At 43.7% G+C, this 26,893-nt stretch overlaps 1 protein-coding gene across 2 annotated transcripts in view; it reads left to right on the top strand.

Annotated features, from left to right (window-relative positions):
* The window catches only part of Tph2 (tryptophan hydroxylase 2), a 97,147-nt gene that overhangs the window by 5,829 nt on the left and 64,425 nt on the right, over positions 1-26,893 (top strand). For both annotated transcript variants that reach the window (XM_057757983.1, XM_057757982.1), the window contains exons 4-5: positions 8-108; positions 5,784-5,851. In XM_057757983.1, the coding sequence (XP_057613966.1) occupies positions 8-108; positions 5,784-5,851 (169 nt within the window). The remainder of the gene's footprint in view (positions 1-7; positions 109-5,783; positions 5,852-26,893) is intronic.

The raw sequence follows: 26,893 nt of genomic DNA, 5'->3' as shown, positions 1-26,893 counted from the left end.
CCAACAGAACTGGCGGATGTGCTGTGGTTTCCGCGGAAGATCTCGGAGTTAGACAGGTGCTCGCGCAGAGTTCTCATGTACGGAACCGAGCTTGATGCGGACCACCCAGTAAGTGTCTCGCAGGATCCCTTTTAGGGTCCTCTCCCGGCCGGCTCTGCCCTGTGCCAGATGCTGTGTGTGCCGTGTTCTGTGTTGTAATTTCCTATCTATCTCCCCGCAACTGAGAGCAGACTTTCAGATGATTAAGCTTCCCCTGTACATGTGTTGGTTGGAAGGAGGTCAGAAAGATGGCATTTTCACATACAGTTTATTTATAAAATAGTTGGGTAGGGGAGGAGATTGGACGCCTTGGAGGATATTTCTGTGGAATTAGACAGCCTAAAATATACCTGCAGATGGTGACCCTTGGAAGAACGATGAACTGAAAATTGATCACACCTTTGGGAAACTAGGGAAGACCGGACGTGATGGGGCTCGGTGAGAGAATAAAGTTCTTGCCATTTTCCTTGACTGGAGGTAGTTAGGAGCTGAGTTATATGCTTGACTTCAGTCTCGACGGAAAGGCAGAAGAAGGGCTTTCGAGTAAGGCCGTGATGGAAGAGACATCCTTCCCACAGCCACTCCGAATCTATCCACCATTTCCTCCTCTACTCCAATAAAGGAGACCACCGTTAGAGAAATATGACACTTGGGTGAGCATTCCCCATCTTTCTTCCCCACCCCATTTTATATCAGTTTTTATTTCACACAAGAGACCCAGAACTTCTTTATGGCCAGAATGAAGTACAGCGAAGTAAGCAATATACACATTCGTTATGAGCGTCCTTCCCTCCTCCAGCGTCTAGCAGTGGGCGGATAGAACAGTGAAATCTAAGTGGATCTATCATGCTTAGTGGAAGGAAGCTTTTGTGTGATGAGGGTAACGGCTCGCAGAAACTCACACTATTGAAGACGGAGAAAATCTGACAATGCAACTGTAGCATTGTACCTAAGTGTGGGCATAGGATCAGCAGTAGCACCAGCATCTGCGACTTTGCTTTAACCAAGGCACATTTCTTCAGTTCGGGATCCACAGACAAGTTCAACATGAACCAACTTCCATGCAAAGTAGTTATTTGGCGCAATATCAAACCAATTCAAACATGCCGTTCAAATAAATGGTTCAGCACACCTAATAGTGTTGCATTTTATGTAAAAAGCTGAAATAATGCATCCATAGTGTGTTGTGTTTGCAGCATAGCATAGAAATTCACAGTACTTCACACAGTAGCCACGGAAAACCGGTTAAAACAGTGGCTTTAGTCATCTTTCCTAAAGGTTTTAGTTATTTCCCCTCTCTCACCCAGTCTCAGTGGAACTGGAATTAGGGCACGATGGTTTACATGATTTGGAGGATGGAAACTGCGTGGATACCAGCTGCTAACTTGCAGAATGACCTTGGTGAGGTCCATGTACCTCTGAACCTTGGAGTTCTTGAATGTAAAAAGCAGAAATAGAAATTCTTATGGACCTCAAAGGGGTGTTTGAAAAGTCTAGTTAAGAAAGCAACTGGCAGGCAATTTTGCAACAGGAAATGCTTTAATTCAGTGAGGGAACTGTGGTATTAAACCATCCAGATCAATATGGAGACAGTAGAGGTGCTTTTGAGGACCTCCCATGTCTAAAAGCTCCCTTAGTGGAGTTTTAAGGATCACTTACCCTGGAGGAAGGAGTATAGCCATTTGGACGAAGCCACCGCAGGAGCCACTGACCTTGCTGTGAACAAGAGGTATTCCAACATCAAGAGTACATTTTTTTTTCTGTGCTTAATTTTATTCCATTACTCCCAGTTACACCTGCTTTATAATACCTTCACTTATTTTCTGTGCAGCCACTTAAAATAATTGCAAGTACTTAGCCATCCCCTACGTCTCTTGCCATTTTTATAAGCATACCAAATGTTCATTTTGCAAAATCTGATATTGGTAAGCTGGTGCTTTTGTGAGTTTTTATTTGATGTGGATGGGGGGGTTGTCTAAGCATTTCTTACATCTGAGAATGATTAAAGTTCTAAGAAAGACAGATGGACTCTTGCCATGGGACAGTCCAGGGAGGGCTTGGAACATAAATCATGCTGTGTTATGGGATTTTTTTTTTAACTAGGCAAAGGTGTATTACATTTGTTTATACTGCAGAATATCATTTTTACTGTGTAAAGATTACTTTTGTTTACGCTGCATTTGTTCAATGATGTAAGGATGTGTGTTTAATTATGAAAGGATGTGTTGCATCTGTTTCATCTTTATCAGACCAATCAGATGCCCTAATAAAGAACTGAACAGCCAATAAATAGGCAGAGAAAGGATAGGCAGGGTCAGCACGCAGAGAGAATAAATAGGAGGAGAAATCTAGGCTCAAAAAGAAAAAACGAGGGCTGGAGAGATGGCTCAGAGGTTAAGAGCACTGGCTGTTCTTCCAGAGGTCCTGAGTTCAGTTCCCAGCAACCACATGGTGGCTCACAACCATCTGTAATGAGATCTCGTGCCCTCTTGTGGCCCACAGGCAAACATGTGGGTAGAACACTATATATGCAATAAATAAATAAAATCTTTGGCTTTTTGGGACCCTAGTCTATCTGGATGCACACCTTCCTAGGCCTGGATGGAGGGGGGAGGGTCTTGGACTTCCCACAGGGCAGGGTACCCTGCCCTCTCTTAAGGAGGGAGGAGAGGGAGGAGGGTGAGTGGGGGAGTGGGAGGGGAATGGGAGGAGGGGAGGAAGTGTAAATTTTTGAATGGAAAAATAAAAAAAAAGAACAGAGAGGATAAACAAACAAAACAAAACAAAACAAAATGAGAGAGAAGGAGAGATTGAGGGACATGCCCAGGGCAAGAAGCTAGGCAGGTGCCAGCAAGCAGACATAGAGGAGCAGTAAAAGTAAGATATACAGAAAAAAGGTAATAAACCCCAAGGCAAAAGGTAGAGAAAGAGAAAGAGGTTAATTTAAATAAAAAGAGCTAGCCATAAATGTACATAAGCTAGGCCAGGCATTCAAAACTAATGGTAAGTCTCTGTGTTGTGATTTGGGAGCTGGTTGGTGGCCTCAAAGAAACACCTGGTACTGTGCTGCTTTGAGAAAGTGTTAAATACATGGGCCCACAGCTCTCAAATCTTAGTAGACAAAGAAACTGCCTGGGAAATATTTTGAAATACGGTAACTCACTAGGGAGAGCTAAGAGTCTGCATGTCTTGAGAGCTCCCAGGTGAAGCTCACACTGGGGGATATGGATTCAGGATTTTGACTTGCCAGGGCCTAGACTGGGAGGGTCCTCCAAGGTGTGGTTCAAGATTCACTCTTCTGATATATATATTAAAAAAAAAGCCTCAAGACACTCCCCAGAAGCTCAGGGAAGGGGGCTTTCTACCAGCCAACTGGGTAGGGGGCTCTGTGTGGAAAAGGGTCTGTAGCAGATTCCATGGGGTCCAGGTGTGAGAATTAGCATCTTAGCTCAGTGTGGCTCAGCCAAAGCGACCCACTTCAATCATCTGTGGGGAACTAAAAAAAAAAAAAGTATGTCCTTCCTCTTCCCAGCTTAAATCAGAATCTCCGGGAGGAAGAGCCAGGTTTGAAGTGTTATTAAAATCGCCCGAAGTGGTTCTAATATCCCACCAGGGTTGAGCTGTTTGAGATGCCTGCTTGAGTTGCCTCATAAATTGAACTGGGCACATTAGGGCTCAGGCTCAGTCTTCAGTTCACTTTGATTTAATTTGGGGTTGGGGTTGTACAGGAGGCTCTCTCTGGGTCCCAGGGTCACCAGAGTTTTACAGATAAATATATAAGGTTGCCCAGTAGAATTGGAAAAATTTATCATTTATCAGAAATTGAAATTGAACTGGGCATCTCGTATTTTTAGCTGGTATCCTACCCCTGGCTTCAGTTCAGAATGGGTAGCCAAAACTGGCGCGTGTCTGGAATGGCTGGTTCAGCTAGCTAGCTCCTCTTACTGCGCCAGTCAGCGGATGAATCCAGGACGCTCTGGATGCCCCGCGCATTTTGTAATCACTTCCACTCTGGGCTAATGAGGCGTGATGAGCAAATCTCTCTCTTGCGTCCCTGGAAAAGGTGCAGGTGTTTGCTGAGGCGAGAGTTGAGAATCTTCTGGAAACCAGCAGATTTTGATGCGGTTGCCATGGTGTCCAGCCTGGCAGGAACCGGGGGACAGATGCTATGCTTTTCATGGGACTCTTTTTCCCTTTTTTCCTGGCCTACTTTCATTTCGAATCATGAATGTGTTTGGAATTCTTCAGCTTTCCCACCCCAGGTAGCCTGTTTTACTCGTGAGGGAGGAACCTGCTTTCCAGCTTGAGTCTGTCTACCCTCTACAGCAGGAGACCTTTTATTTAGGTCAAAGACCTATTTGTAAATGTGGTAACTATAGTCACAAGCTTTGTCTATAGGCATTTTAGGGTTTTACAAGCCTGCCTATCAGCCTTTGTTTAAACAATTTGAATCCAGGCCCAAAGAGGGGGAAAATGCTGGCTACTGTGTGCGGGTTTCTTCATTTTTAGAGTCTTAGCATGATCTGAGGCGGTATTTCTCTCCCTCCTCCATTGCTAACTCTGGCTATTCCAAAAAGAAAGATAATTCTTCAGTCATGTCCAGCACACAGCTCCATGAGGATTTTTGGCCTTGAGCCCCATTCTCTTTCAGCCAGACAAGAGAATCAGGTTGTTTTCTAGTGAGTTGGTGTTCCTGTTGAACATCCCACCTTGCAGCAATGTCTGTATTGTTACTTTGGCAGCTAGACCCTGTGGGTACCTCCTTTACCTACCGTTGAATCTTATAGACCCTGTAGACTACACTCTTGCTTGTCCTATGTGGTTCATGGCTTCTATCTCCTGGCTGCTCGTGGTGGTATATGCTTCTACAAGTAAGAAGTTGACACAGTTCCTCCAGGGCTTTTGACACCTTGAAGAAACAAATGCAGAAAGAATTGGTTGTCTTTGTATGAAAAGAAAAGGAATAAAAAAACGAGAAGCCCGTTGACGTGAGGAGAGATGGTTGGGTAGACCAGGAAGTAGAACAGGGAGACTTGTCAGGAGTTCATGGGAGCGAAAAATGACAGACTCAGTATTTAATTTCCCAAGTGGACGAGGTTAGGTAAAAATATTTTTAAATTATAATTTGAAAATTTAGATAAAAATCTGGCAGTTGGCTAAGACACATTAATGACCGAGAGTCCCTCGGTGGGATGAATGGAGCTAGCCTGTCCTTGTGCATGAGCCTTGTCCTGGTGTTGCATGGTGTGATCGTAAAGTACAGCAAAACCTCTTTAATTCATGCTAATTTGGGGATTTGATAGTTACTCGGCGCGATCAAATCTTTAATAAATGTTTCATTTATTAGTTATTTATACATAGCAATTAAAATTTGGTTAAACGCGTCAAACCTGCTTTAATGAATAGGCTAAGATTAACCAGTTATTAAGATCAATGACTCATAAATGATACTTGAAATCCTAAAGATACTGTGGAAAATATTAGTTTACTTAACTAAGCCCTGCCACTTGCCTAGTGGGAAGGTAAACTCTGGCCCGACTGCCCACACATCCCAAATTAGCAGACCCAGATGGAAAGAGGTTTTACTGTAAGCGCAATTCTGCCTTTGCTGGTGTCATCAAGTTGGTCACCTGAGGATAAGATTTACATTTGAACACTCAATAAACACAGTGATTTTCTTTTAGGCCTTCGGTGGCTAATTTTTCGGCACTTTGTTAAGTCACTTAATCTTTTTTCTGTTTAAGGGATTTAAGGACAACGTCTATCGACAGAGGAGGAAGTATTTTGTGGATGTGGCCATGGGTTATAAATAGTAAGTACCTACATAACTCTTTCTCGTCAATGGCTAGTTGGGAAAAGCGTGTGCTGTGTTAAAATAGCGCTGCCTTCACTTTAGCTCTTGCGGGAAGACGGGCGGACCGCTTTAACCGCTCTCCCACTCCCCTGGCTTTCGGTGCTAACTCTGATGTCTGACATCTGGGTGTAATTGTGGTATAATGAGACCTGTGGGCCGCATGCCAAGTGCTACATGGACGACAACCCCTGCATTTGCAGCTCCATTAAGGCAAGGAGCCATTTCCGCTCACTCCGCCAGGCTTGAAGACTCTGCTCTCGTTTTTCCTTGACTTTTCAATAACTCATTTCAGCGTCCAGCTTTCCCAATGAAAGGAGAGAATTAGGCAAAAATGGGCAAAGGAATCCTGTAAGCAGCCAGCCTAGAGCTAAAATGTGCTTGCTTTCCATGGACAGGAAACTATCCCACAAATTGGATGGATTATGGAAGAGTTTAATAATAACGCCGCAGGGACAACAGGGCTGGGGTGACGTTGGGTGAGGACTATATTGTAGACAGTGATCAGAGGCAGTGACGGCTGAGCGTGTGCACTGTAGAGGGTGGTCAATTGATTGACAGCTGAGCGTGTACACTGTAGACGGTGATCAGAGGCAGCGACGGGCTGAGTGTGTAGCTGGCAGGGATGTGCATGCTTATATGCTCTGCTCAGAAGAACAGAGTGAGCGTCAGGCCCTTGCTCATGCTCTCCTCGCTGGTACAGCTTGCAGACTTCCACTTTTTCTCGTCTAGGACCAGCAATATGAAGTTTGTCTTCAGGACAAAACGTAAATGCATGCCTGGTAGGGGAAAGATTTTTTTCTTACTTTAGTTGAGACTAATTAAGTGGTTTGCTTGATTTCAGAGGCAAATGTATCGTTGATGAAGATTTAGGACGCCATGCATACTATAGAGGGCATCAGTGTTGCCTGCTTTCTTTTTTTTTTTTTCTCTCTTCCTATTTCTTCTACTCTTTACCCCCTCTTCCCTCCTTTCTCTCATTGGGCAAATAATTTTTTTTTTTTGGTTTTTCGAGACAGGGTTTCTCTGTGGTTTTGGAGCCTGTCCTGGAACTAGCTCTTATAGACCAGGCTGGTCTCGAACTCACAGAGATCCTCCTGCCTCTGCCTCCTGAGTGCTGGGATTAAAGGCATGTGCCACCACCGCCCGGCTCGGGCAAATAATTTGCTCATTCCTAGCTTCCCTTTGCTCTCTAAAATGTGTCCCTCCCTACTCCTAAGGCCCAGGCAACCTTCATCCTTTTTTTTAAGCACATCATCATTGTGCTTATAAAAACGAGAACTGTATGGCACAAGCTTTTCCACAGTATCTACTCTGTTCCAGGCAGTGTCTTCCCATGCTGTGACTTTCTACATCAGCACACATGACTTGCCGTGGCCCACGCCTAGTCTCACGCCCCCGGTTGTCCTACCATTGCTCTCTATCCCTGTGTCCCAAAGTATCCCAGGCAGCTAGCCAGGAGAGGACCCTGGTGGACTGAAGTCCCTGTTCAGAGGAAGCTCCAGATGCTGGGCCAAGACAAGCTGATCTAGTGGTGGTATGTCCCAAGGACCACTCATAACAGAGGCATTGGCCTGAAGGAAGTGCATTTATATGGGGAAGAGGGGACAAGTGTTGTCGGGGTTTCTGTCCTGCCTGGTTCTCACAGTCGTTAAGTTCCAAAGAAATCACACAGAGGTCTACATTAACTCTAAACTGATTGGCCCATTATTCTTGTATATGTTAGCCACATGACTCAGTACCTTTTTTTCAGTGAGGCAGTCACATCTTGCTTCTTCTGTGGCTGGTCCAGGACTGCAGAGGAGTGGGCTTCCTCCTTCCCAGAATTCTCTTATCCTCATTGACCCGCCTCTACTTCCTGTCCGGTTGTCCCACCTATACTTCCTGCCTGGCTGCTGGCCAATCAGCGTTTATTTAAAATATAATTGAGAATACAGACCATTCTCCCATACCAGACAAGGGTTGCAGGGTAGGGGCATTTCCATAGCTAAAGGGCTGAAGGACGCAATAATTACAACTGAGTGCTCAGTAGACTGAGCTAGGCGTGAAGCTGCCAACTTACCTGCTTCTCAGAAACCAGCCTCACAGAACCCTCTCTGTTATCCCTGGGAACAAGAGGGGCTCTTTGGTTCCACAGCAGGGGAGGGTGTGTTGTATCTGAGCACCATTTGGTAGGGTAGAGAGTCAATCAAGGAGTGCTCACCCCAGAGACTTTGTAATACAGCAGCATCAAAACCTACCCCTGGGACAGTGTGCTGAGGCTAGACTCTACAGGCAAATAACAAAGCGCTTTGAAGCTGGAGTTGGACTCTCTGGATTGAATGGAGAGCTGGCTCTGCTGGCTCCTCAAGCCCCTTCATCTGAGTGGTGTGTCTATCAGCAGGCCCTGTCTGACAGGATATAGCAGGGATGTAGAAAGACGACGCATGCCCTGTGCCTGGCACCATGCCTGGACCCCGATCAGGGCTCAGCGCGTCAGCTGCTATTAGTGTCTTCCTGCCACGCTTTTGCTTGCTCATTAAGATACCACCGGGGAAACTGATTATTTCTGTGCTGACAATAGTCCTTTTCATGGAGGGATTTCATAAGGAGAGATTATACTCCCATTTTTCACGTGCGAAAGAAGCTGTCAAGATACTGGTAACAAACTTGCAGTTGTCGCGGGTGCTGCTTGGGAATGGGTAGAGTGAAGAAGTTACTTATGAGTTGTTAAAGCCAGGAGAACATGACCCGGGGGGTTGTGCAGAGCAACGAGCAAAAGATTTCACTTCAATGCTGCATTTCCTCATACTAGTATAGCCAAGGTTTACCCAAGTTTGAGGATGAGTAGAGGATAGTCCACTCGTGTGCACAGTCAAGCACGTGTGTGTGTGCACAAGTACACATCTGTGCTTACAAGTTCATGCGTTTGGGCTCCCACACCTGCTGTAGTCAGGTGGAGGAGGGGCACAGATACTAAGAAATTCCAAACGGATCTGTTTTTTTTTTTTTTTACAGAAAATGATGGGGTCTATCATTGAGCTAGGTGGCTTCTAGTGCTGACGAACAAGTATACAATGTTGAAATTAACTAATACTCCAATAACTTAAAAGAAGGTCCTTCTAGTGTACGTTGACCAGATTTTGCAAGCCCAAACTGGTAGTACTGGTCTAAGGACCAGATTATTTGAAATTAGCACAGTATTGAAAAAATAGCATGGGAGGGACCCGCCAATTGTTTGATGACACAATTAGGATCTTTGGGGGTGGGTGGAGATGGGGAAATACTGGTCAAGGGGGAGTGTTGTTTCAGATTGACTGAAGGAATAAAGGAAAAGTACCCAGATATTATTTAGAGCCTTTGCTTTATATCTCCTAAACACAATTATAATTTGCCAATATTCAATAAATAAAGGTAGGTACTGCCTGGCATGGGGAGAACAATTTGACCTCAGTGATTAGGCAGGGCATCCTGGACTCTGAGGAGCAGTGGTAGGTATGTGGTCAGAAACACTGAAAGCGATGGAGTACAGGTATTTTGAGGTTTTGAAGGGATCACAGGTTGTAGTCTGAGGGGGGTCTCGGGTAAGAAGGAGAAAGAGAAATGAGATATAGAATAATATATATTGAGAACACGGCCAAGAAGCCCTCCAGGGGACTTGTGTTGAATACTATATATTTTTTTTTATGATAGTCTTGAAAGGATAAAACAGGGGGGGAGAAACAACACAAGCAGAGAAAAATGAAAAAATTCCACTGTATGATGAAAAAACAGCAGGCTCAGAGTCCATATGACCATGAACTCCAAGAGGTGAGGGAGCGGAAAAGCGCCCGCATGCTGAGAATTGTCAATAGACGCCACTCAGGCACAGGTCTGATTGACAGCGCAGCTGAGAAACTTGATTGATTACCCAGAGGCCCGCAGCCACCCGCAGACAGGCCCCTCCGCTCAGTGTCTGCAAGGGCTTAATTGTCTCACCAATAATAGCCCAGGAGGCAGTCATTAGTGCAAGCTTTATGCCTCATGGCAGACCTGAGAATGAGCACCCAGCCCAGGGAGGGCACTGTACGAACCTCTGACATGCAGCTCACATCCTGTCCTGCGCAAAGAAACCTAGGATAAGAGAGGGGAGGATGCCCCTCAGTGATGTGATGGGAACGTAGACTTGTAGTTCCAAGGAAATGCAAGTGTGTGTGTGTGTGTGTGTGTGTGTATGTGTGTGTGTGCGCGTGCGTGGAGGGCAGACTGCATATAGAGGAAGAAGAAGAGGGTGGCTTTGGTGGTGCAGCTCCCAGGCGAGTGGGAACCTCTAGGTTTTCTGTAAATGGCAACCTTCATATTTTGACCCAAGTGAATGTCTCCACTGAATTACTGGGGAGCGAGATTGAGGGAGAAATCAGTAATACAGTTTTTATTTTATTTTATTTTTCTTAAATTAACCAGCAAATACATTTTCTCCCCTTGGAGGCTGGTTTAATGATTCCTCTTCAACAGTGTGTATGCATATTTAATTAAATCATATTTTTTGGTGGGGGTAGTGGTGGTTATTTCCGTTTTATTCTCTTGGGAAGAGGCCTCAAGCTCCGACTTTCATTATGCCACTGTTGTTTGCTTAACTTTATCTCCAGCAGTAGTGTGATCCTGCCCGGAGAGAAATGTGATTTTCCTGGATGAAATTAAGGTGACACACTGGCACTGTTCCGTTTCTAGCAACTTCTCCCATGCAAGCCCCAGGAATCTATGAAGTAGGTTGGTAGACAGCTGATGTCCCAAGGTAGGCTAACAGGAGGGGTTCAGAGTTCCAGACCTAATTTAGGGTTGGAACCCTTGCCCCATTTCCCCATAAGACTCTTGGTAGCAAATTCAGGTATCCATGCGATGTCTTACATTCTTACATTTCTTTTCTTTCTTTCTTTCTTTCTTTCTTTCTTTCTTTCTTTCTTTCTTTCTTTCTTTCTTTCCTTCCTTCCTTCTTTCCTTCCTTCCTTCCTTCCTTCCTTCCTTCCTTCCTTCCTTCCTTCCTTCCTTCCTTCCTTTCTCTTTTCCCTTTCCCCTTTCCCCTTTTTCCCTCCCTCCCTCCCTCCCTCCCTCCCTCCCTCCCTCCCTCCCTCCCTCCCCTCTTTCTTTCTTTCTTTCTTTCTTTCTTTCTTTCTTTCTTTCTTTCTTTCTTTCTTTCTTTCTTTCTTTCATCCTGGTTGTCCTGGAACTCACTCCTGTAGGCCAGGCTGGTCTCAAATTCACAGAGACCCACCTACCTCTGTCTTCTGACTGCTGGGATTAAAGGCGTGCATGTGCCGCCACCACCCAATTTCTTCCCTTTCTTAGCTTAAATTTTCTCTGTAAAATGGAGATTATAAAAAAAAATCTCCAGTACTTCTTTTCTGGAATTATGTTGATGATTAAATGAAACAATTGGGACATTGTATAATGTATCTCATCATGATAATAATCTGCAAACCCAACTGAAGTCTTGGGGTTTACACAGATGTGCACACCACTCTGGGGGTCCTGACTGTGTCTCCTTACTTCTTTTTAGATCCAAGGGGGAATCCCAACTTTACTGTTCATCTATCGACTGGTCCTGACACATTGTTTAGGATTTTTTCTGCCTCAATTTCCTTTCTGTAAAATGGAGATAATTCTGGTGCTACCTTACAGGACTGTTAGGCTGCTTGGACAAGTGAATGTAGAATCAACACGTAGAATGGCCCTGTGGAAGCCCACGCAAGGGTTTGCCGATACTAGTGTTTCACTATGATAGCTGCCTGCCTTTTGTCAGACTCAGTGTGCCAAACCCTTTAGTACCGTTTGTTTGCTCTCTTTCCCTTGACTAAGGTTTTCTTTGTCTTGACATCTGTTTGATCTTTATACCATATTAGTCCTTTCGGCATGACAAACTCCCCCCAGATTTAGCAGCTTAAGACAGCAGATGTTTCTTCTTCCAGACTGTATGTAATTGTTGAGAAGCTGGACGCAGCTTATCTTGGGTGGCTCTGGCTTAGGCGTTCTAACAGAGTTAGACAGAATGGCAGTCTTCATAGCCCTGGATGGAGGTGCCGCTTCACTCTGGTTACCAAAGGGCAGTTGGACTGAGGCCTCAGTTTCTTGCAATGTGAGCTGTCCACTGGGCTGCCTACATATCTTCAGGCTATTTCAGTTAACAGCCCCCAAATCAGGTGCTCCAAGCGAGAGAGCAAAGCCAGAATGTGCAATGTCTTTTAAAAATTATTATTATTGTTTTTCTTCAGATTGGCAGGGTCTAATGAAGGCCAGGTTTAGCCTTGAACTCACTATATTATATTTATGTTGTGTGTACCTGTGCTATACATGTGTGATTATTATATATGGCATAGGTGCGCTATAGTATGTGTGGAGGTCAGAGGACAACTCACAGAAATCAATTCCTTCCTTCTACCATGTGGATCTCAGGGATCAAATTCAAGTTGTCTAGCTTGGTAGCCATGCCTTAACCTGGCCTTGAAATTTTGGGCCTCCTGCTGCCAGCTCCGTGGGATTATGGGTACATGCCAACATGCTTCCTGGCGATAGAATTTGGGAGTGTGGGCTGCTAGATAAACCTATATCGACTGAAACACATCCCGGTTCCGTGTTGCCTTTTATAATCTAGTCTCGAGAGTGACATGTTTTTATTCTGGCAACACTCTTTTGGCTTCGCAGATCAACTTTGAAAGTGGGATAGATGCTGGGCGGTGGTGGCACATGCCTTTAATCCCAGCCCTTGGGAGGCAGAGGCAGATGGATGGATCTCAGTGAGTTCCAGGCCAGCCTGGTCTAAAGAGTGAGTGCCAGGACAGGCTCCAAAGATACAGAGAAACTCTGTCTTGAATAACAAAAACAAACAAACAAGCAACAAAAATGGTCAGCTGTCAGGGTTTTGGGGGACCATTTTGGGGTTTGGTACCACATACATTTAGTTTATAATTCATTTCTTCAGGACCCTCTGAGTTGCTCTGTCACGGTGAGTGCTATAGTATTATTACCCGAGGTAGAACAGTGTCACAGAGTCTGTCAGATCATGTAGGCTTCAGAGTTCTTTGGAACTGGGTTTGAATTCCCACCCAACACTTACAAAGTACTGTAGCCATGAGCAATGATCTTAAGTCCCAGTGCTCTTAGAAACCGGGCATGATCTCCATCTTGTATATTTGAGAGAGCTATCAATTGTTAGCCGACTTCAAGGCATATTGTTCTCTGATAGATATTATCATCACATGTTAAATTGCTAACGATTCCTTGATTCTATGTCATCAATTTTAAGGGTCATCTAAATGAATAAGTGACCTTTGCGAAGTGGTTGAATGAAGGAATCTCTGTCTCTCGCTCTCTTAGATTATTGGAGGTTGTTAAAAAGTATTTGCACATGGGAGCAGCTTTTAGCTTCTTTTAAATAAACCCACAATTTGTTTCTTTAGTCTGAAGAAGGCTGTCTTCCGTCTCAGGCTGTCAGTCGAAGCTAGGCTTAGGCTGGAGGGTTTGGCTCGGAATTGGACCGTATTGTCCTCATTATGGACTGACTAATGATGTGCAGATGTAAGTTGGTGTCTCAGCTCACATGTTCAGGGATCAACTCCCTTTTATTCAGTTTCCAGCAAGAGCTGTGCCTTCTGTCAAGCCAGTCCCTTGACATTCTGTCATTAACCTCTTCAGCAACCTTCGAGGTAGATGACGTCATTATACTTTCTTTGAAGATGAGGGGGACTCGAGTTCTGAGATACCAAGAAACTTGAGATGACAGATCCTATCACCTGACCGAGCCTGGTCAGTCATGTTTTAATTTCTCAGAAATGGAGCGCTAAATTGAACAGGAGACCTTAAAGCAGGCATTTGCAACACTGGAGTGATTCCCTGGCTGTCTGGAATGACTTCAAAAAGGGATCAAGCCTCTTGGGGAGCAAATTTGTAGAATTTAAAAGTCTATCTTTGCCCAGAAGGTCATGGTTTTTACTTTTCTTCAATTTTGTTTTGAAGTGTCTGTGGCACTTAGGCCTGACTAAGACCATGTTGAAAATAACATCAACAGAACCAATAGATCTGGTATTTAAAACAAATTACTCATGTCTTTACAAAAGTCTCAGCCTAGCTGAAACGCGCAGTTCTCGTCAGAACTTAATTCCCTCGAACCTTTTTGTAGTCGGTATTCCAATCAGCCCTGTGTGACTTCAAGGCTACACTGTCTTTTGTAGGTGACTGGAAGACATCCGTCTGGCTCTAGCCTACGAGTCAACTCTGTGTAGTGCTTACCCTCAGCTGTCTTAGATGTGAGAATCTCTCTTCCCATCCAATGTCTAACCATCTTGCAATAGAGAACAAATGGAAACAAACACAGCTGGGCTGAGTCTTCAGAAACAATTGCCAAGGATTTGTTACTTGTTGCTATTTTCTTGATTAGTTGCTATCCTATTTATTTCATTACTTTTTTTATTTATAAACTGCCACCCTCTGTGATTGGCTCTGCACCTTAATACTTAGTCAAAGAGAGACCCTAAAATGAAACAGCCCCAAAGGGAGACTAACATATTTGAGAAATGCAATCGCCAACTCAGCGGGCACATTCAGTTTGGGTGAGCTCATGCGTGTGGCACTCAGATCAACTGGGGAGAGCGAGGAAAGGGTTTCTCTCTCTCTCTCTTTTTTTTTTTTGTTGAATTTTATGCTGTTTTATTGTATGATACAGCCAGTGTATATAAAATAGTTAAACCTTGTGAAACAGAAATCCATGAAGATTCAGAGAGGTAGATGTTAAGGATTGACAAGTAAAGACTGTGTATTATGGCACGTGTTAGAGAAGCTTCTGTTCTCTTTTTAACATGGGGCGTGTTGATGCTACTTTTCCATCCGCAGCAAAGCAGAGGGGAAATCTTTAACTACTCCCTCTTCCTTACCCACCCCACCAACATACTAAGGGATGTCAAAATGAAGCTCAGCAATATGCAGGCAGTTGTGAGTGTTTGAGCGGGTGCACGAATCCAGTAGGGCTGTGATCTGGAAGGAACGCACCAGACTTCCAACTGTGTTCTGGAAGGAACGTACCAGACTTCCAAGCTAGCGTTTCCTTCCCTTCTCTGGTCTCTGAAATCTTCTCATTCACTACACAGTTCAGCAGGGGGCAGTCAGCGGTTTCTAAAGGAAAGATGATCAGAGGCAAAGGAAGGTTAGTTTATAGGCCTGGAGCAGCAGAGTCTGCTTAGGGACTGAGAACTGCAGACTGGGGTTTCTCCCGGGGACCTTTGTGTTTGCACTGGAGACCTCCCGATGCCTTTCCTAAGAGGGAATCCGTAATTACTGCAACCTGCAGGAAAATGACTGGGGTGGCTTCGCCTCTCCACCTTTTCTAGAAATTTCAGTTGACCCTAGCATCTCTTGTTTCATGTGAGAGGAGGCATGATTCATGGATCCTGCTTGGTTTCAGAACGCAACTTAAAGGGATGCCTTCCTAACTGGAGTCACGGGTGCCACTTTGCCTGTTTTTAGACCGGCAAATCTTAATTGGAAGAGAGTTAAGCTTTCTCAACAGGGACCAACTTGATTTAGGGGTTGCAAGTTTTCATCTTTAAATAAATAATGAGGCTTTCTTTGTCAGTTTTTCTGGCAGGCGGTCACCTTGATGAACAGTGGGCTGTCCTTTGATGTGAGGGAAAGTTTTAACTTTTATTTCTTTCCTTTTTCTTTTTGAGAAGAGTCACCTTAGGAGCAAATATTCGCTTCCTCCCTGCCTGGGCTAATTTTATCCTTTTTCCATTATCCCTCATTGATTTGCTTTCCCAGGTTTTGAATGAAACCGAGATATATGTGGCTGTTTGGGTCCTTCTGCCTCCTGCATAAACACTAGTTGTTGACGCTTTAATTTCTCTGAAATGAAGCGGTAAATTGAAAAGCAGAACAAACCCAAATATTTGTAGTTCTGGGGTCATTTCCCTGACGACAAGGCTCATTTCTGAGGGAGGGTCACATTAGCGGCTCAGGAATTTCTCTTTCACAGCCTCTCAGTGTCCTTGCCCACAAGGCCACTCCCCACTCCTCTCCTTTTTTTTTTTTCCTTTTTCTTTTCAAACCGCCTCGTGACTTCCATTTGACTCAGGTGGTACCTCATGCAGGCTGAGAGGAGCAGTGGAACTCAATGACCCGGGCTTTTAAACTCTCTAAGGTGCAGAGTAAAAAGTCTGTTCTTTACGGACGGACGGACGTACTTCTCAGCCTATTTCAAACACACAGTTCCTGCAAGTATTTAAACGACGCGAGGCTCTATGGGAGAATCATTTTCATGCCAAATGTTTCCCACTACCTGAAGTTTAGCTAAATGACTACAAGAAAGGGAGCCCGAGAACTGCAAGGAAAGACAAAAGGGGAGATTGATTGGGAGAAAGGTTTTGCTTTTCTATTTTGGGGGGCTCAGTAGGTTTTGAGGTGTGTGTGAACGCCACAGTGGGGTGTTGTCTGATTATAGCATGGCTCTCACAACTGCGGAAAACATTAACTCAGTGTGGCCCTGTGTCACTCACTGACAGGGACAGAGGGTGTCCCAGATCTTAACGTGTTTCATGGAGAAAGAGGCAGGGATATTTTTTACTCTAAAATGATTTCTGTGAACACGAAGGATTCAAATTACTTCCACAGTCCTGCCCTAGAGTTGAAAAGATTTATACGTAATGGGGCTGCTTTTGTCAGCCCCAGGCCTATTCCCAACCCTGCAGGGAAGTGATGAAATTTTATTCATTTTCTACACCCGGAGGGAGGAAGTCAGCTACACTGAGTACCTGTTAGGTACTAGGCAGTGCTGTCTGTGCATTTCAAATGGCATCCTGTTCAGGCTTCAGTTTTGCAACTGTGGAAACGAAGTCACGCCCCAGTTCTGGGTTCCTACTGGATGCATGCATACCTTGCATGGACTTATGTCCATTAAGAGGGGTCTTTGGGTTCAGTCCCTAACAGCAACACTGGGCAGCTCACAGCCGCCTGCAACTCCAGTTCCAGGGGGTCTGACGCCCTCTTCTGTTCTTGCCAGGTATTGTATACATATGGTGCATATACGTACACTCAGTGACACACACATATGTAACATAATAAATACTTAGAAAAGTGAGTCTTGGGCCTGGTGGTGTAGCTCAGTTAGTGCGGTGCTCGCCTACTGTGTACAAAGCCCCTAGGTTTGAGCCCCAGTACCACGTAAATTGCACATAGTGGGAGGAGGAGGGAGGATCAGAAGTTAAAGTTACCCCTCGGTTATAGAGGGGTTTGATGCTGGTCTACATGAGACCCAAGAGGAAGAGGGAGAGGCATAGGGAGGGAGAAGGGAGGAGAGTATGTGAGAGAGAATGAGGTCTATAGAGCCGCATTAGCCAATTCTGAGTCCTTGCTGTGTTCCTTATGAGCTGTTTGGCTCAGATTTTTTCAAGCATATATTGGGGATATTAATAGTTTTCTACAAACTGAGCATAGTTTATGTAATGAGCGGCCATATTATTGTTACTGTTTCAGTTAGATGGGCAGATCATGGATGGTTGCTATTATGAACGTGATTAAGACTGTGAGCTGTCAAATTAACCAGTCTACCAATGAAAGGGCCAGGGCCACAAGTCAGCAACATTTATTTCTTTTTGCTAGCCAAGTTACAAGACAAACCAGATTGAATCTGGAGTTCTGGGCAAATCCTTCAGGTACCTGTGGGTACCTTCATTTTAGTCATCTGGGGTGGTTGCCTGCCATTGGTGACTTGGGAATTTTAGTTCTTTTCTGTGTCAGGATCTTTGAGCTTAACCTCTGTGTGCGCGTTGAACACGAGCATGTTGATGAGTGCTAAGGCCGCAGTTGTTGCTGTCAATATTTAATTGCATGGTAGATTTTTGTAGATGAAAATCTCTGCCCTGTGAAGAGGACTTTCTTCAGGGTAAGAACATGTCAGGAAATCCCATCGTATGGTGCATAGGAACAAAACAAAACAAAAAACCCGCCCAATTTCCAGGACTTAAATCTTCCCTCTCCCCAGGTTCCTTAGGTGCTGGGATATTATTTTCATTCCGTCTCTTGTAAAAGAAGCACCGGTATTAACACCGTGAACCGAACAAAACCGATGATTTTGTTCGCAGTCATATAAGTGTTCCTTGGGGCCCAGAGCCTCGTTTACGAAAATTCATGTGTGCAAAACCCATTTGCAAAAGCAAATAAAATGCGTGATCTCAAATGCTCTTTACCTGGCAGGCCTAAGGGGGTAGTTGAAAATGTCTGTGCCTTTATGTTTGTTCTCTGGTGTGGCTTCGCAGCCATGCCCCCTCCCCACACAAGTACCGACCACTTGGACCTGTAGCGACCCTGGCATAACTCACTGGAGGGTGAGCTGCTGCAAATGCTTCAGTGTCCTGTCGTGGGAGATGTCGTGCATTCTCACGCCCCATTCCTTCTTCAGGTTACCTAGCCCGAGAGGCATCCCTCTGCATTTAGCCAAGTTTGACATATGTTTTCTTCCTTGGTGAAAATGATGCGTTCCAGTACCTGGGTGGCAGTGTCTAGACGGGATGGGAAATTGTTGAGAAAATGAGGAAAAAGAAAACATTACATGACAAGAAAAGAGTGAACAGAAAGCTCATCGGGATCGCAGAATCTTTAGTTGCATTTCCATAGCTCAGAATACACGAGGCAAGGATGAGGTAAGACAAAGACTTGTGTGCCCGACTTCCTGGAGGACAAATGTCATTTTTCTCAACACTTACGATTACAGCCTGCTTTATGCTGATTGGTTGATTTACTCATTCATCAAATATTGTTTATTGAACATCAGTATATTGCAGCTTTCCCTCTAGGTGTCAGATATAAAAATGAACAAATCAACAAACTAAGCAGTCAGCCTTACACACACACACACACACACACACACACACATACACACACACACGCGCGCGCGCGAGCATGCACACAAGAAACACTAAATGGAATTATGTCCTATGTGTGTGTTTGTTTATAAATACATATTGTTGATGTTGGAGCAGGAAGAGGAAGGGGTAGAAATAAAGTGTATACAGTATTTATGTATGAAATTATAAAATCAAAAAATTAAATTAAAAATGAACAAAGCAAGTAAAGATTCTTACACCGAAGCATATATTCTCATGAGTGACAGATACTGATATATACTACTATGATTGTTTTAAGATTATTGATTATGTATTGGTTGTGCACATCAGTTGCATTCAGTGTGATTTTTTTTTTCAAACATGTCCACTGTGTGTCCTGATAAAAACCCATGGTCTCTTTCTCCAGTCTTCTCTCCTTTCAGATTGACTTTTTAAAAAAATTTCCATATATGAGAGAGAACATGTGATTTTTACTTCTCTGTGCTTGGCTTATTTCACTTCGTATTCTGTCCTCCAGTTTTTTTCTTTTTTTAAAATTTATTTATTTATTTATTTATTTATTTATTTATTTATTTATTATGTATACAATATTCTGTCTGTGTGTGTTTGCAGACCAGAAGAGGGCAGCAGACCTCGTTACAGATGATTGTGAGCCACCATGTGGTTGCCGGGAATAGAACTCAAGACCTTTGGAAGAGCAGGCAATGCTCTTAACCACTGAGCCATCTCTCCAGCCCCCTCCAGTTTTTTTCTTACATTCCCGTACTCTATTTTATATGTGTGAATACTTTGTTTGCATATACGTATATGCATGCAGCATCTGTAGAGGTCAGAACAGGGTGTTGGATCTCCTTGGATTGGATTTATGGATACTTGTGAGCTACCATGTGGGTCCTCAGAATTGAACCTGGGTCCTCTGCAAGAGCACAAGTTCTTTTAATGGCTGAGCCATCTCTCCATCCTCCTGAATTCTTGAAGTATAATTTTACCAAACAAAAGAACTGTGGGCATTTCTTCTACATCCTTGGAAATCAGTATGAAAAATAACATTTTTTGTTTTGCTAAATCTTAATGGATTTCATCCAACCCACTTGGGGTGGTTTTTTTCCTGCCAGCATTTTTTCCTAGTCTCGCTTGCATAAACTATTATTGCACAACCATACTTTTCTACGTCTCCTGGGTACAGGTGATTTGATTTCACAGAACGTTATGATTGATCACTGACTGTCAGGAAGTACCCTCCTGTGCTGCTGAAATTCCTGGATACGGGCATTGCCTCAATTCTGAGAAGTATAATAAATGCTTAATAACAATTAAAAGTGGATGTAATTAGCGTCAAATTAAACATTATATTTGGTCAAAGGCAGGCTATTAAGATTGGGAAATGGTGGTTTTATTGTTGTGTATTGTCATGTGCTTTCTGGGCTAGGAAGGAAAGGCCTGTATTAGAGATGGCTCCCGGAGGAGTATGCAGCAGACTGTGGAGAAAATGCCTCTCAAGACCGGAGAACGAAGATGGAGACCACTGGCCTCAAAGTTCCTGTAAACTTTCTCCGCAGGCCCCGCCAAACCCTTGGAGGATGCCTAATTGCTAATGAGCTGCAGAGCTGATGAATTTTCCATTTCATCTCCTCTCATTTCCCTTCCATGACCCCACGTAGAAGTGTCAATCAACAGAGACATGCTAAGCTGGAGAGAGAGAAAAAGATGAGCAAAAGTTAAGAGGCAGAGTCTATTCCAGGGAGATAAACAGCTCCCGACTATGTGAGATGCCTCCTGCCCTGAGGAGTGTGTCATGGGATGAAATAGAAAAATGAATTCTTTGCTGTGTACTTTTTAAAAAATTTTTTAAATCAGATTCACCCATCTCCTTAAGTAATTCTCCATTTCCCTTCTGCCCTGTTTGGTCCTTGCTCCTGAGAAAACCCAACCGTTTCAAAGAATGCGATATGGGCTGTGTTTCATCCAGTCTTGCCATCTCATTGTAAACATCATCAGTTGCAGCCTGCCGTGTCTTCCACCACTGAATAACTGAATTGCTTCTCCACACTGGGGCTCCTCTAAGATAACACAGGCAGAGAAACAACATCTTGTGTTGGAAATTCTAGCAGGAGGTGGCCTGGAAATATACCGCACGCAAACAGTTTTTCCAGTTATCCAAATTTAAAAAAAAGCGTAAGAAAAATACATTGCTTTTTGTAACGCTGGAGAAGATCAAGCGAACAGTTAAGAGAAATGAAAACCTTGTTGCTTACTGATCTGGCTGTAGAAAGAATTCCCTTTAGTTCTACTCTCTGTGGGGCGTGGTTCCTTAGATGTCTGTGTCAAAATATCTTTGCTCAACACCTTTACTCTAACAAGCTCAGAACTTGCACAGCTTCTGTCTGCACCTGCCCACACCTAGGTTTGTCTGTGCCTCTTTGGATCTCCTTTTTACAGAGACAGGTAGGACTTTCAGGATCATTCCCTGGTTTTTGGGAAGAATGGACTCTCTTTTTTTCTTCCTCCTTTCTTCCCTTCATCCCTTCCTCCATCCTTCCCTCCCAGTCTTTTCCATGATAGGGACTGAGACCAGGGCCTTGTGCATACTAGGCAAGTCCTTATCCCCAGACACCTATTTTTCATGTGCATATGTGTATATGAGTGCACTTGTGAACACGTGTGTGGATGTATGCATGTGTGAGTGTGTATGGGTGTTTTGTGTATGCATGTGTGTTTGGGTGTGTACATGTGTGAATGAGTGTGTGTGTGAGGTATTTCGTGTATGCATGTATGTGTTTGTGTGGGTGTGTGCTTGTGTGAACATGTCTGTGTTTCCTGTGTGTGTGAACATGTGTGTTTGGACATTTTGAGTGTGTGTGTGTGTGCTTGTGCAGGTGTGTTTCATAGGTTACTTGTGTGTGTATGTGTGTGAATGTGGAATGCATGCATGTGAAGGGCAGAGATTGATGTCAGATGTCTTCATTTCTATTTGCTTTAGTTTTCTGAGGTTCGTTCTCTCACTGGCCTTCTCATTATCTGGACTGGCTGGCCAGTGAGCTGCAGGGACATGTTTGTCTCTGTCCCCACTTCCCTCAGAACTGAGGCCGTAGATACTTTCCACTGTGCCTGGTTTTCACCTGGGTTCTTGAGATTTCAGCTCAGGTCCTCAAGGATGCATGGCAGCCACTTGACTGACTAAGCATCTCTTTAGCGCACCTAGGGGTTTAAACACACAAGAAGAAAGATCCCTCTCCCAGCTTTCGGTATTTCTAGAGAGAGGCTGTCATTTGAGTAATCTGTCAGGGTTTATCTTTCCCCCACTGTCAAACCTAAGTCTCCGCAATGGCCATCAGCTCTTTTCTTGTCCTGTCCCCTCAAAGTTGAAAAATCCATAGCTTGTCATTCTGTGACAAGAGAGCAGAATCTGCAGTGACTAAAAACTACCCAAAGTTATATCAGCTTTTCTGCAGGCAGAAGACCCTGCTGGATGCTTTCACTGAATAATAACTTTGGTGGTTGTTGTTGAGAATTCCACCATCCCAGCTAATTTTATAAAAGTGGAGGAAACTCCCTGGATAACCAGTGAAATATTTATGTGTAATTAGCCTGTTGAGGAGGATTATATTGTTGGGATTTATATCAGCACAAAATACTTTTGTTTTCTTACTCATTGTTTTCAACTGTCTTGTGTTGATTCCCACTTACCTGCAGGGAAGCGAGTTTCTTAACAACACCTAATTTCCTGTCATTTCCAATTATTAGGAAAGTCTCATTTGGGTATTTAGGACCAGATCCCGTTCGTTTAGAAAAGATTAATCTCAAACTTGATTCAAAGAGCATTTTCTCTCCCCCACAGTTATTTGGATTAAATATGTGTGCAGTTTTTATTGGTTTGGAGGCGTCTTTGAGCCTGAAATAACCTCTTTTCCTTCTGACTCTGGATTCTGTGGAGGAATTATTGTCTTTCAGGTAGGACAGAGGAAGAGAACATATATATTTTTTTTCATAAAGTTGTTAGAATGTCCAGGGTGGGTCCTAGGCCATGTTCACTCTGGTTCAGGCAACTTCTCTCTGACAAGGCGTTCTCTGGTAAAAGTGCTGGTCTCTGCGCTGTGGTGTACATTGTTTTCTGAAGGTACTGTCCTCCTCTTCATTGCTTTGTATGCAGAAATATGATCTGCTTGCTCCCCGGGCCTTTTCAGCTCACGTTCCTGATCCTTCTTCGGGATTGGGCACACTGTTGCTTGGGACCCTGCGGTGCCTCTTCACATGAGGTGAAAGCATCCAGCAGGGTCTTCTGCCTGCAGAGAAGGGAAGAGCACTGGATAGGACAGGCTCTCTAAGCTTCCTCCCACGCACAGCACACTGGATCTCCTGAAAATCTCTGTATCTTGCTGAGCATTAGGCTACAAATTCGTTTTAACCTTACATCTCAGAGGGCACATATCAAGAGGGCACCATACCTCCTGGCTTCCAAATGATGCCCCTGGGACAGTTCTCTTCAGGTGGCAGTACCACGGTGGGTGTGGACTTACTGCTGTGAGGAGTTTCACCTGGGAAAGTGAACTCAACAGGAGTGTGTACAGTCTCTAGAAATGGTCACGTGAAGGGGCTCTAGCATTCTGACAGAGGGAAGAGGAAAGAACCTGATTTCTCCATTAAGGAAATAAAAAAATCGACCACAATCCTAACCATCTCTAACTCCCCATAGCCCTGGCAGGTGAGGTCTGTGATCTGTCAAAAAAGAAGGTATTGGGGAGAGTTGGTTGGCAGAGAGGACCTGTAAGACAAGACTGACCTCAAATGCTGGGTGTTCTCTCTAGAACGTAGAATGTTGAAGTCACTTTATTGCTAGTCTATAGCAGAGTTCAGGATGCTGAGATAGGAGCCTGTTATGCCCTCATTTTAACATGTACCCACTGAGAACAATAAGGATATATATGTGTATATATACACACATATATATACGTATATATATACATACACACACACATATATATACATACATATATCATATGTAATATTCCAGACCTCCAAAAGTCAGGGCACCTCTTTGGACACTCTTCTTAGGTGGAATTATCAAACAAATCCAAACCAACCCAAACCAACAGCTGCCCGCTAATCCCCAGCAAATGCAAAGAAATACAACACACTTGGATTTTCCTCACGACTGTTTTTATTTTTCTGATTGTCAGGTTTGAGCTGTTGAAATACGGGGCAGCAGACATAGGCCAGAGACTGAGAGCACTGTTGGCTCTTCTGGAGAACCTAGGTTTGAGTTCCAGTACCACCTTGATAGCTCACAACCACCTGTAAATTCAGCTCCAGGGCATCTGCTGCCCTTCTCTGGCCTCTTCAGTGCAAGAGGCGCACAGACATACATTTAGGCAAAACATCCGTATTAACATGCTATTAAATAATGATAAATAATAAATTCAACATGCTATTAGAGTAATGATATAATTTAAAAAATCTGGATGGCTTTATATTCCTGGTGCCCCAAGTGCATCTTTATTCTGCTGAGGAACCCGGGCCGACCTCTAATCTCATCAAGAAACTTAAAAATAAATTGTGAAAATGCCTTTTGTGATCTACAAGAACACAAATGCTAATATTGTAGGCGTGAGTACGGGTAATATTTTCACACACACACACACACACACACACACGCATGCATGCACACCTGCACCTGAACCCCTTAGTTTGGTACGTGACATGAGCCCATGTCAGGAGTGCCTTTTTAATCGCACCAGTATAAGCAAATCAAGGAAGACCACTGTTTTATGCCGCAAAATAAGCCTGGCTCTGAGGTTTTAGGCAATGTCTTGGAGTTTCACTTTCTTTATGCATGAAATATGGATAATAATAGTATCTATTTATGGAGCTATGAGAATCAAATGGGTTAATTTATGGACAAGCACTTAACCTTAACAGAGTGTGCCATGTAGTCATCTCACCAATAGTTGATATTAATATATACTTGTTGAAACTACATAGAAAATAGGAGCTTCTTACATTTCCTGTGCTTTGGATATTTTTCAATTGATATGAAATGGAATAACCTAGCCTTTTCTTTTTGATGAAGTTTTAAACTATTTAAAGAATTGTCAAGAGCAGGGGTCCAAGTGGCATGAGAAGTCATTGCTCCAGGAGAGCCGTGCCTTACCTGGACTCTGGGTACCAGCAGGACTTTGGCCATCATTTCAGCGAGCAGGTGAATGAGCTCCCATGGCAGGTCAGGCATGCAGAAACAGATGAGAATATCCGCAGCCATCCATATTCCCAAGATTGCGCCGTGGGAAATTCATCAAGCGAGAGACCTGTGCAATTCTCTCCTCCTGCCCTAACTCATACTTACCCTTCTTTTAGGCCTTGTTGGCTCCATCCAGCGTGCCTTTGAACTTCTGGGTGTTTGCGGATTGATACCGAAAGGAGAGGTTGACTTAATTATTCTTCTCAGATGGCTTTTCAGCGTTTCATTTATTGTTTTGGCCCCATCGCTTTTCCCCCTTCAGATCATGTGCGGCTCTTAGTAGGTTTATTGGCCTTCCCTGTTGAGATTGATTTAGATGGATTTCTGGATCCAGAGGTGGCCTACTTATACATTTATTTCTTGCATCTTTTCTCATTTTTCTCATATCAAGCTTTTGTTCTAAATTCACCAAGGGTGTTAGGACTCAGCACTCTTGCTCTCCCCAGCAAATATTTGCCAGGTTGTAATTTAATTTGTTATCAATGGCCAAATTTAAACAGGGACAATCTTATTTTTATTTGGTCTGCATAAGCCCTCCTCTTGGTACTTAGAGGAAGCAAATGTTAATTTCTAGTTCTTTCTCTGCTATGTGTTATTCCTCCATTTCTCATGCATTTTAATTAAAAATACAAACAATTTGGGGGCAGCAGAAACTACATTTGGACTTCGGTGTTAAACAGAATGTATTTTGACAGGAACATAAAAATATGTAGAGGGCTGGGTTTGGGAGCCAGTGAGATCTGTATGGGAGTCTGTTCTTCTTGTCCTGTTCGTCTCTGTTACGACCTCTGGGATGCTCCAGAATGATCCACTTCTTTGATAGTGCCCTGCTGCTGCAGTGACCTGAGTGGCAGGGATTGTTCTGTCTGAGGGTGAGCACCTGTGGTGACCGCCTGCAGTAGTAGATTGCATTTGAACTGCCAGGTGTGTGTGTGTGCGTGTGTATATATATGTGTGTGTTTACTATTTATAGAAACAGAATTTCTGTTTAAGAGACAGGGTAGCTACTGGGACAAGCTGTTAAAAGCACACTACAATAGATTTCTCATACTTAATTCAAAATACATAGCATTGTAACCCAGGCTAGCCTAAAAGTTGCTATGCGCCCAGGCTATCCTTGAACTTTCCCTGCCTCAACTTCCCAAGTATTGGGATTACAGATGTACTTATCTGTGAGTACATAGATGACTATGATATCGGAATAGATATCATAGTCAGATGCTAAATTCAGATTTAAGTTCCTTACGTAATAGCTTGCAAAGGTACCCAGCAATGGTCCCATTATCTCACAGGTCTCAGTTGACACTGGGAGCCATGTTCTTGGCTCATGGCCACTATCTACTGTTAAATCAGCTCTTCTTGTTACCATTTTATCAGGGAACTCTGGGTACTCTGTAGTCTTCACGTCCTAGCTCAAGCTCACCTCCCCCAGGGAGCCTTCCATGACTGCCCTGATCCAAGATGATCTGTTATTAATCAAATCCAGCCACCCTCACAGTGCTGCTTATGGGCCCACAAAGAGGCGTTTATTAGGACATAGGTAGATTTTCTTTATCCATTTTCTCTATGACTGTTTTGAGGGTACTGTAGCAGAATTGTGGTAGAGATCACATGATCCCAAAACTCACAATATTTGCTTTCTGGCCTCTTTTCGGGGAAAGTTCATTAATACTCGTCTAGAACTAAGAGGGCCTCACATATCTGTCTTTCAGTATGACCCTCAATAAATGTTTCTTATTTGTCACTTTACAAAAACTCTTCTAAATTCAGCACAGACTTTTAGTGTTTGCCAGACATTTTGGGCACTGAACAAATAATCACAAAATTACACTTGGAAATTGGGGTGAGTCTGGGCAAGGAACAAAGAAAACTCAGGAAGCAATTTTATTTTCAACTGAATAATCCATTTATTATTGTTGTCTT

The sequence above is a fragment of the Chionomys nivalis genome, chromosome 25 (genome assembly GCF_950005125.1).
Source record: "Chionomys nivalis chromosome 25, mChiNiv1.1, whole genome shotgun sequence".
In the NCBI taxonomy this organism is placed as follows: domain Eukaryota; kingdom Metazoa; phylum Chordata; class Mammalia; order Rodentia; family Cricetidae; genus Chionomys; species Chionomys nivalis.
Note: the sequence above shows the minus strand (reverse complement) of the source record. Positions and strands in the feature narration are given on the sequence as shown.